This window comes from Anopheles aquasalis, chromosome X (genome assembly GCF_943734665.1).
Source record: "Anopheles aquasalis chromosome X, idAnoAquaMG_Q_19, whole genome shotgun sequence".
Lineage (NCBI taxonomy): Eukaryota > Metazoa > Arthropoda > Insecta > Diptera > Culicidae > Anopheles > Anopheles aquasalis.
In genome coordinates, this window is record NC_064876.1 from 308,591 (window position 1) to 320,000 (window position 11,410).

Consider the following 11,410-nt stretch of genomic DNA (forward strand, 5'->3'; position numbering starts at 1 on the left):
CCGGCATCGGAAATCGGCTCGCCAGGTCGGCCGACGGTTTGCCGACGCAATGATTGAATTACACGCTCCGGTTCCGGCTCCGAATTCATCTCTAGACCCCCCCCCCCCCCCTCTGGGCCCCTTTTTTTGCTCCGTTCGCGGTGCACTGGATAAACGCGGATGTTCTTCGACTGGCCGACGACTTGGTAGACAAGCTTCCTTGGCCCTGCACGAACTTTCCCAGCTTCGAACGGCTTCCGGTGCGCGGCTTCGTTCGCGTACTGCGCCGGTGATTGATGGATCGTTTGGCTCGTGTCTGATCCGATTACGGGAGTCGACACGATGCCGGATGCTGGATCCGGTTCGATTGCTGAGCTGAACGAGGCTCAAAAGGAAAAAAAAGGAAAGAAATGAAGACAAAAAAACCGGTGGGAAAGTCGGCAACCATTGCCGTCGAAAGCGAACGATTGCTGGCAAATGTCTGGGCTGGATTAGGGGAGCCCTTTTTGGGGGTTGGTGGTCCCGCAATGCAGTGCCGATGCGCTCGCATGCACGAAGCGATGGCCAGATGGTCGGCCTTAGGAGACATTTTGGGACAATTGATAACGATCTGAATGCTCAAACCCGGACAGGCGACGGGAACTGCTCTCTTTGTCCTCGTTTGAGATTACGCGGTTCTAGAAGCGAAGAGTGTTCCGCTACGAAGCTGTGAAGAGTGTTCCGCTACGCTTCGATTGCTACGAAGAAATAGCTCACCAGAACGATGCTGATGCTGATGCGTTAACAACCAACCAGCGAGCCCTCGATTGGTGGTCAACTCACTCGTGGGCGTCGTAATGGGATCAACTATGGGAGGAAAACGGTTTTTTTTTTCCTAAAAGAGCGTGTTGGCCGATTGGCAGCATTAAGTCATAAAGCATTAAAGTGCCGCGGTGCCAGCGCGGTGGGCCCCGGGCCCCGGGCCCCGGATGTTTATGCTAATCCAGCATGCTCGTTTGGCGCACCCCGAAAATTGCCACCACCATCCATCGGCCGGGTAGCAAACCACAAACAACCAACATTTCTCCGCACCCATCCCCCTCTCTCTCTCTCTCTCCACTTCCCGGACTAGCAAACGGCCATTGGGCCCAGCGATCCATCCAGGGAGTGAGTGAGTAGCCGGACCGAGTTTGCACACCCAGCATCAGCATGTTTGCAGAGACTTCCGCCATTTGCATGTGTGTTTGTATAAATGTGTGCATATGTGTGTGTGCAGCACTCTATTGTTGTGCGGTGGTGGTATTGTTTGCTTATTCGCCAGCCAGCTTTTTCTGCCAACCCATTGAGCCTAACCTTTACTGGCAGCAGCAGCAGCAGCAGCGAGCAAACATGCCAGCAAACCGGTTGCGGTTGCCGGTTGTGCCAGCAACACTGACAGTGCAGTGAGGATGGAAAGCGGGGTGGAGTGAAAGAAGATCGTTATGATTTTGCATAACAATTCCCCCCTCCCGTAGGGGCCAGGGAGGCCAGGCAACAACCATCAAGCCAGCCCTTTTGTGTTGAGCGCCTCCCGAGCATCATCGCCCCACAAAAACCCTTCCCAATCACCATCCCAACCAGTTCCTTTTTTTGAAAAGGAGGGAGGGGGGAAAACATCCAGAGGGAGGGCATGTCCTCGTAAGCTCATGTTACGCCGCATGCTGCCACCGCAGATGGGATCCCTCCCGGGTCTTCGCTAATCCACCGACCGGCTGGTGCGCTCTTCTTCTTCTTCTTCTTCTTCTTCTTCTTCTTCTTCACCTTCGATCGCATCTCGAACGATGCAATCGGTGGTGAAATTGGCTGCCGTGGCAACGTCGAAGACGTGTATGTGTGGCCGCCGTATGCATCATTAGGCACTGCTGAACCGAGGCAAACGAGGGCAGTGGTGTGAGAGCGAGAGCATTTGCAGTTGCAGGATAATAGCACTGCTCGGGCAGTAAACTGCAGTTAGGGAGCAGGCCAGCTGCCAGCAGCGCACGTTCTTTCTTTTTTTTTTTTTTTTGTTATGAAGCAAGGTTGAACAATGTTTCTAAGATGTTGGGCGGAATTCACTCCAAGGCGCCTCCACCATGCGCCTCCATCGCTTGACTAGCGCGTGACTTCGCCTAATCTTCGCTCTAATCCCTATTAATTCTCCCACCGAAACCTCGCGTTACCCCATTCACACTCTCACCTGGGCTATGCTAGCTGGCCTGCGAAAGGGGTTCGAACCGTTCGCACGCGCGTAGCGCCACGCTAATCCAGCACCCATGCCCGGTGGACACGCTTTCTCGCTGCACGTTGGACACATTTTTACACCTCCTCCATTCACACGCAGCAACAAAAGGGAATGGCGCCAGGTAAGGCGCCCAACACGCAAATCCTTTCGCGCTTAATCACTCAGCGGGACACGCTTTCTGCTCCGTTTCGCCAAGAAATGGTAGATACCGTGCCGTGAAGAAAAAAAAAACACAAAATGACGGTGGTGACGTTAACCCAGGAGAAGATGGGCCACCGCTTAACGAAATATTGTTTCTATCGAAGCGAGCGAACGCCACGATAACCCAATGGCAAAAAGAAAAGGGAGGGCGGGCGTCTCTGCGGTAGTTCCTGGAGCCAGCTGGGCCCGACAGCTGGGCGCTGGCATCCGTTTCGATCCGTTGCCCGGACTGGGTACAATAATGAGAAATAAACATAACCTAACATTCGTTCCCATTCGCTACCCGGGCCACGCAGCAGCCCGCAGGTTACTGCCATTGTTCTCAACACGTCCACTGTCGTGCCGTGCACGTGTGTCTGTGAATGAGTGAGCTTCTGTTTCATCCCATTCCAGCGTTGTAGCTGGCTTCTGGCTCGAGCAGCAGCTGGGGAGGCCAAAGGGATGACCATCACCCATCACGCGCTTCCATTGTAACCCCTCCGCTGCCGCGCTAGTGGGACAATTTGTTGTTCTTCGTTCATTCGTTCGAACTCTCCTCCCCTTTCGCTACGCCATTGAACATCAAACAACATCATCGCTCCTCGTCCCCGTCCCCCCCCCCCCCCGGATTCGATAGGTCGTACGGATGGACGCCCTCTGGATCGATCGATATCGTCGTAATCGGGATGGGCAAGGGGGGGGGGGGGGGGGGGAAGGGACTGAGTTCTAGGCAGTGTGCTGGTTGGGCCCCGGGATCAGGAGCGAATCGATTTTTCACAGCCAACCAAGCCACCCATCCGGATCCGGGATTGCCGGATATTTCGCAGTCTCCTTTCTTCACTGCTCCAGCACACAAAGGATGCGAATGGAGCGTACCAGGAGTAGCACCACCACCACCACCACCACCATCACCACCAGCAAATATTAACTATTGAGCCTGCAAATGGATTCGTGTGTGCTTTTGGGGCCGGTCCAGTGTTCCGAAACGGGATTTCCATATTCCAGCCCCTCACCCAGCTCACCCAGGCATCCTCGGCATGTTATCCCTGTTGTTCTCGGGCGAACAGGAGCTGTTTGCTCGTTCGGTCGAATGTCAAACCACGCCACAAAACACACCGACACCATTGCAAACACCATCCCGTCCCTTCTCTCTGGGATCCCAAAACAAAAAACAAAAAACCAAGACAAACATAGACAAACATAGACTATCTAAGGGTGTGTTTGCCGGGCCAAATCACTGTGTGCGTGCGTGGGCGTGTGGGGTGTACGCTAGCAAACCAATCAACCTAGCACGGTTGCGGTTTGTTTTGGCCATTTTTTTTTTACCAACCCAGCATCCTTGTCCCCACCCACTTGGGCTCATCACCTCTCGCCACAGCCAATGATCGATGAGATGATCCAAACAGCCAGTGGGGGGACGGTCAGGCGGAGTAGCATTAGCAGCAGCAGCAGCAAGCAGCTGTTCTGATCCATTTTAGCGCTGCTTTTGTAGTGTGACGCGGCCGGCCAGGTGATTGGGAAAGGCAAAGTCGTAAATGGATCATTTCGGGCGGTACAGCAACAGCAGTAGATAAGCAGCAGGTTAGCAGCTCGTTGCACACTGAAAGTCTCCATTGAAAATGTCGCGTGACAGTCAAGTGGTAAGTGGACAGATGGCTGATAAGGTGTCAGGTCATCATCAGGAGGATGGCGATTTAGCATCCGTGTGGTGGATTCGTAGAAGATTCGGAAACCCCCTAGGCCCTCGGTCATCTCTCTCTCTCTCTCTCTCTCTGTCTTTCTTTCTGTCTCGAGTTGCAATAGCCACAGCAGCGCATCGGTTTTACAAACACGGCTCCACACGGCTGCAGCTTCAATTTCTTTCAGATCCTTAGCTCCTTCCCTTTGGCGACTGTCACCAGGAGGACCTTAATCACGGCCAGCGCACCAGTTGCGCGACCAACGGTTTCCTCCTCCTCCTCGTCTCGTCGTGGGCCGGTACGACCTTTGTTGACGGCAGGTACCAGGTTGCCGGAGCATTTCCGGTGTGCCGGAAAAGCGGAAACACGCCATCTAATGCGAATCGGTTCTAGGGGCTTTTTGCTGGGAAGACTAAGAGTCAAGCGAAGCGAAAGAATGATAAAGAAAGAGCAAGAGAGAGAGAGAGAGAGCAAGAGAGAAAGAGAGAGAGCGTGTGACAAAGTTTATTTTTCATTTCAACCCCTCAACTTCTCTATTTTATTTTCATTTTCTTCCTCCCTCACGGACGGAGTGAGCTGCTGGAAGCAAACAATCGACCGGCCGAGCGGACATGCTCTTCGTCTGCTTCCTGCGCTAGGGTCCTGTGTCTCGGGATGACAAGCCGGATGTCCGGGAATTGGATGGGCAAGAGCGTGAGCGAGCGAGAGAGAGAGAGAGAGAGAGAATTGTTTCAGAAAACTTTTAACCTTTGACCAACGTTTTGCTCCCTTTTCCCGTTCGATCCTCTTCCCTGCCCGACACACGGGCATTCCTTGCGTTCCTTCGATTTGATCTCCGGGTCGCGGACGTGCCCCGGCATCCCAGGACAATAGCCAGGTAGCCAGCCAGCCAGCTTGCCTCGGTTTCGGGCCATCCCGGGCCGTCCATCGCCGTATAGGCCTCGCAATTACTGTTGAACGAACCCTACCCTTCCTCGCCTCGCCCTTTTGCGTCCGAAAATGGGGCAGCGCACTCGTACTCCGGGGGAATCATAAAAGGACACGATCGTGGGATGGGAAAAAGTGGAAAATATTTTCAACCGAAAACCCAACCTCCGGTTTTCCTCCTGTTCCTCTAAACCCTTACTGATCGTCTTCCGGTCTGCCGCTTCCGAACCAGGCTACCGGGCAAAAGGAATGGTAGGGGTTTTGCTACCACTAATTCCTTTTGTGCGTTCGGATGTTGTTGGTCGTGGCCGTTGCCGTTGTGTTGCAGGTGTACTACCTGGAAGCGCTTTTCTCTATTGTACGTCGAATGTCACCAGCTCCCCTCAAAGCAGCTTTGAAAGAAAAAAAAAATAGAGGATGCAGGAACCTACACCGTCAGTCCGGAGTAATAAGCGTGGCAGCAGCAGCGCATTTGGTATGAAATCGTCATCAAAATCGGTGACAAGCAAGCCCGAATACAGCAAGCAAGGAAGGAAGGAAGAAGATTTAAAAAACCAGAAGAAGAAAAGGAAAAAGAAGATGATGAGGACGAAACACGCACCAATGAGCACCACCAATGACCGGTTGGCGCAATGAAAAGGGAATCCCGACCCAACCGCCTCCATCCTCCACCGTTATCGTACCAGATTGAATCCTTGAGCCTACTCCTCCTCACCACCGACCACCACCGATGGGCGATCCCTCGCTCCCAACAGTTGAAGGGACGAAGTATCCGCGTTACAGCAGCCTGCCAGGTTGGTGCCCGGGGGACGGGGGGAGGTTTGTGGAAAACTTTTGCGAGCACAAAACTGCCCCGAGGGACGAAACTGAGGGAAGGGAGTAGTAGTGGACGACATTGGAAAGCTGTTGTTACGGATTTTCGCTTTCATTCATTTTCACCATCACACCCGTGTTCATGCCAGTTCCATTGTGCACTGTATCGGTGTATGTGGGTGTGTGTGTGTGTGTGTGTGTGTGGGGGACGCCTATTCGTGCCTGTGTTTGTGGACACCGTGGTCCAGTATTTGGGGGGGGGGGGGGGGGGGGGGCATTCCGCGTCGCTTGCCTCGCTTGTTCACGGTTCTTTGTTCGCGTCCTCCTCCTGTTGTTGTTGTTGTTGTTGTTGTTGTGCAGCTGATGAAGCCTCATCCATTTGGCCAAGGGTCCTCGTCGGTGCGCGTGCTGCCCCTCGCTTGTCCCCGTGCCCCTTTCCCGGGCCCATTTTTTCGCTCGCGCGGAGAGGAGCAAGCGTTTTACGCAAGGCAACAACGAAAGAGACGCTTTTTTGCAGCAACCCCCTTCGAGCGCAGAGCAGTGCGTATGAGTGTGTGTGTGTGTGTGTGGGGGGGGGGGTATGTGGGAGTGTAGAAGGAGAAGGATACACAAGGCCTGGGCCGTGGCCACGGCCGGCTTGCTTTCTATTGTACCCTCCCGTTCCCGTTGGTTGCGTTTGAATCCCGTGCTTCCAGTCGCTTCCAGGAAAGCAAAACTGCCGCCATACCAAAAAGCGAAAAAAAGAAACGCGCAAATTCACATCCCAGGGGACAAGAAAAGTTCCCGTCCTTCCTTCGCGCACCACCCCCATCCCTGCCCAGGCAGAACACAAGCTGCCAGCTAGGTTTTTTTTGTTGCTACTGCTGCTGGATGGCTGCTTTAACGTTGAACCGGATTCCCTGTTTAGCGACAAGCGTCTGTTTGCTAGGGCGGCAGAAAGCACCATTTCCCATCCGTTTCTATTTCTACAAACCCCTTCCCCCCACCCTCACGCCATTTCCTTCCTGGTGGTGCTGGTGGGAAATTGCAGTCCCGTCCCGCTTGAGCACTTCCTTTGGCTGTAGCGTTAGTTTGTGGCGGCAAAGCATCTGAAACGGAATCCATGCAAATCTCCTGCTCCTGTCGCCTGCTTTGAGAAATAAGGATGGGAGCGTGTGGAAAGGAGGAAAGGATAGGGAAGGATGGACCGTGGCGCGCGAATCTCACGGCCAACAGGAACGCGCGGCTGCACCGAGACTGTCAGGTTGATGATGGCGATGGCGACGACAAGGAGCGACGGATCAACCAACGAGGACGACGACGACGACGACGAGAACGATCGCTCGAGTTCGGCTTCCGGTTTCGGCTTACACGAACACTCTCCCACGCTCCCTCTCTCTCGGTGCTCTCTTCCTGTCATTAAAGGAGAAGTTTCCCAGCGAGAAATAAGCCAAATAAAGAGAGAAAGAGAGCGGAAGCGAAACACGCTCGGCATTTCCTTGCTCGATTCAGCCAGGACACGACCCACGGCGAAAAGGATATTCTGCCGGTGAATGGAATCCTTAAATGTCCTTTTTCGGATTTGGTGACCCTCGCCCCAGAGGGCGCTCTGTAGCGGCGGTGGTTAGTTCCTGTGCCGGACACAACGATTCAGTTCGGTAGCAGCTACCTCTGAAATAACTCCTTGAGGACATCCTTGATCCTGCGGGGGGAGGCTGAAATATTTCACAGCTAGCGAGCGCGATGTGAAACTATGTAGCTATAGAGACAGAAATCTGCCTCACATCCTTGAAGGGCAGATGGAATCTTTCGAAATCATTTGAAATGAGCAATTAATGTAGATGTAGATCATGGATTCAACTGTAACTCTAACGATTTAAACAGCTAAAGTGTTGGTGGATGTAAGAAAAGATATAATGATAATAATGATATAATTTCGAAATAATAATAATGTCGTCGTTGGGTTGGCAGGAATTGTTCCATATCGATTGAATAATCGTCAGGAAAACCAACAGTTCTAACTCTAGATTTGTTTTCTAGCGCTACGTTACATTTTCGGTCGCTAAAAAAATACCTTTTCCTCGTCCTGCCAGTTGGCCAACAAAGAGTAGACGGGCGTCTCAGCTCAGCCCGTGGAAAGCTCATCAGGCAGCTGACGCGGAAAACGAGGAAACGGTTTAGTGTATTTCCTGTTGTGGCTGCGCTATTAGATTATGCCTCTCAAAGCAATCTACCTGGGGAGCTTCCACGTAAACTCGGCGACGAGGATTACGCTCAATAGAGGGCCCAGAAGCTAAATCGAAATCAACAAACCGATAGCTTCCATTCCGATGCTTCCGCAGCGTCCTAAAAGAAGCGCGCCCTCTGCGACGAGTGGCTAAAAGCACAGTTTGTTCTCAATATTTTCATTGGCTTACAACACGAACGTCGGTATTTTCCGGTTGAAATACTTTTATTATTCACCCCCGTCCCTAGTATTCTCTATCTCTCTTTCTCTCTCTTTCTCTCTCTCTCTCTCTTTCTTTCTTTCTTATTAAGCTAATCGCTCGCTAGTGAACTACCGAACGGACGGGTGCGGTCTTCAGGAGGGGTAAGTTTGAACTTGAATAAATATACAAAAGACCGGTGTGTGAGAGAGAGAGCGAGAGACTGGCAGAGGAAGGGCAGAGAGACACCGACACAGTGAGTGACTGCGTCCGCTAGTACCCAACAAACCCAACATGGTGAGGTGCATTCGCCACGCTTCCTCACCACGACACGAAGGAATCGGAGCGGAATGCCTTAAGAGCTAAAATCTAGTGCTGACCGCCAGCCTCGAGAGCAGGAGCGCTCGAGGAAGGCTGGTGTCCGGCTAATGCAATGTTGGCCCGTAACAATTAGTAGCACCTTACCTGCGGCCGCTGTTTACTTGTCTATGATTACGTCTACTGGAAATGATGGAGCAATGAAATCTTCGCCGCTCGAGCGGCCGCGCTCGTGAGTATTCTCCTTCTTCTTGTTCTTCTTCTGGACACGTGAGCAACTTGAGCAACTTGGAGTCATCGATGAATCGATGTGGTGATGGTGGAGGGCTGCGATAGTCTGTGCACGGAGTAGGTTACGGTACGGTACCCTCAGCTAGCATTTACGCGTCTAGCCCACGACGATCTTGCTGTAATCGGATTCTGAAACGAAGCCACGAAAGAGAGAGAGAGAGAGGGGGGGAGAGTGGACATTAGTAATGGGCTAGTCTAGCAGCTACGAGCTACAAAAAAAAACAGGAAACGTTCTACACAACTATAACTCTCTATTGCGCTAATCTTTTTTTTTCTAGGCGAGCGAGGTTAGTTAAAGGGTTAAGGCGTACTAGGGAGAAGTTTGTCATGCGTGTCATGCGTCATGCTGTAATGGTGGCGTTTCAGTTACCTTTGTGTTTTGTCGGACGATCGATCCATGGTGTGCAAGGTCGGGTTTTTTCGTGGTGGAAGAAGGATATGGGAGGATGAAAGGGAAAAGGGATGAGAGTCCTTGACCGTGTCGTCATCGTCGTCGTCATTGGTCGTCATTCGACTCATCGCAATCGGTGGGTCACGTTCTACGTCACGGTGCTGGTGCTGGTGCTGGTGGGAGCGGATTGTGCCTCAACACCCGAGGATTGCGCCTCGGAGTCGGTGTGATCGTCCACGTGGTCGTCGTCAGAGCGTCGCTTGTGGTGTAGGTGCGTCTGCGAGGGGTCTGCAATCTCGTACGTCAGCGACTTCTGGACCTCGATGCCGTTGCCAAGGTGCTTCGTCAACTCGCCCAACACCAGCTCGTCCGCCGGCGGTCCCGGGCGCGGTGGCACCAGCTCGTACGACACCGATGCCTGCAGTTTCGAGCGTGGACTCGGATAGGAGGAGGAGGAGGAAGAGGAGGGATCACCGTGGCCAGCGTGCTTCAGGCTCATCGAGCGGTAGATGTCGTACGAGCTCGGGAAGGCCGGTTCCGCTGGTTCCGCCGGCGCACCGAACGAGGTGGTGATCGAGTGGGTGACCGAGTGGGGCGGTAGGTAGCCGTGCTTCATCGGTTTGAACGGTGGCGGATGCGAGTCGGACGGGATTTCGTACTGGGCGATCACCTTCTTCGGCCCGTGACCGTGGCTCGGTATCTTCTGGTTCAGTATCTCTCGCAGTACGTCCGACGCTTCCACCGGTGACGAGTGGCCATGCTCGTGCTCGTACGATCCGTAGGGGTGGTGCGCTGCTAAGCAAAAATTTACACAGTTGCCAGTCGTCAGTATGGAAGGTGTGTACGTGTTGCGGTGCGCGTAGGGAGATCTCTAGTCCAGTTTTCTCAAGTCCTTTCAAGTTGTCCAAGGTCAAAACCCGAAAGGTAACAATAAAACCTGCCCTGTGAGGTGTGTGTTTCTGTATTGCCCAATCCTTCAAGGCCCATTAATATCCGATTGCAACAGGTTGGCCGCCGGGAGAAGTGATCATTGCCACGTCATCGCCCGTACTAGTGATTAACGCACCAGACCGTCATCATGACATGACCAAAGTGCCAAGTCTCTTCGATCAAAGTGAACGAAACGAAAGTCGGTCTAATTATAGGGCAAGGTGTCGTTCGGCCAAACAGCCGGTTCGACCTATTGGCAACACGAAAGGCGTCACGCCACAATCCTTTCACCGACTTTGCCCGAGCAGAGAGAACCGGACTGGGTCTGCCTGCCTGCCTGCCTGCGCAACCGAGTGCGATAGAGTGCGTTCCACTCCATCGCCGACGGCCATCGGCGCGACGGATGGTACGGTTCAGTGGCCACACCATTTGGACCATTTGCAACAGATGCTAACCCCGGTTGCTTAAAGTACCAGGCACGCAGGTCAACGCTGGTATTCCGGATCATCACCTCAGCGCCTAGCATCACCTAGACGACAAAATCAAACAGTCGCGTTGTTGTTGTTGTTGATGCAACAGTTGCAAACGATTAGCCAGCACACACCGCGCACCATGCTCCACACTAACCACAGGTTACACTCCCCGGTTGGATAAAATTGGATTTTCATTAAAATCGACTTAACAACCATTACGCCATCGCGGTGCGGGGTTAATGATTGATTTGGCTAATTGAGGTATGCGTGCAGCACGGTCCATTGGTTCTCCCGGGGGGGGGGGGGGTAAACTTTTTTTCTCTTCCCCCATTTTGATGCCCATTTCATTCTGGTGTACTGATTGAATTATGAGGTGCTGGTGATGTGTCGGCTGCAAAAAAAAAAACGCTTGCCTACACCAACCTTCAACAACCACAGAGCCACCTTGTCCGGCACGACCACGTGGTCACACAATATGGTTAGCTCCCTGGGGGTGGGTGGAGTACCAAACGCAAGGATTATCCGCCACAGGTCGGAAGAAAAAATAAGGATTGTCACGGTGTTCCGGCGTGACCCGTATTGTCCCAGTTGAAGAGGGTCACAGGTACAACGAGTGAGCGGTGGTAGTTTAATGAATTTCATTTAATTTTTTTGCCAATATTCTTCCCGCTGCACTGCTGCACTCAACTATGAGCCGGAGGGTGCCCAAATGGCGCGTAAATAATGTCATTTCGACCACTAACACCCCCCCCCCCCCCCCCCCGGGAGGATGGGATGGGAGCGAT

The 11,410-nt window shown here is 53.0% G+C and overlaps 1 protein-coding gene across 3 annotated transcripts in view; it reads right to left on the reverse strand.

Annotated features, from left to right (window-relative positions):
- Positions 1-8,247: 8,247 nt before the first annotated feature.
- LOC126569215 (hornerin) overlaps positions 8,248-11,410 on the reverse strand; it is a 56,554-nt gene continuing 53,391 nt past the window's right edge. For all 3 annotated transcript variants that reach the window (XM_050226168.1, XM_050226177.1, XM_050226159.1), the window contains exons 7-8: positions 9,202-10,014; positions 8,248-8,960 (exon numbers count right to left, since the gene is read on the reverse strand). In XM_050226168.1, the coding sequence (XP_050082125.1) occupies positions 9,371-10,014 (644 nt within the window). In that variant the 3' untranslated portion in view covers positions 8,248-8,960; positions 9,202-9,370. The remainder of the gene's footprint in view (positions 8,961-9,201; positions 10,015-11,410) is intronic.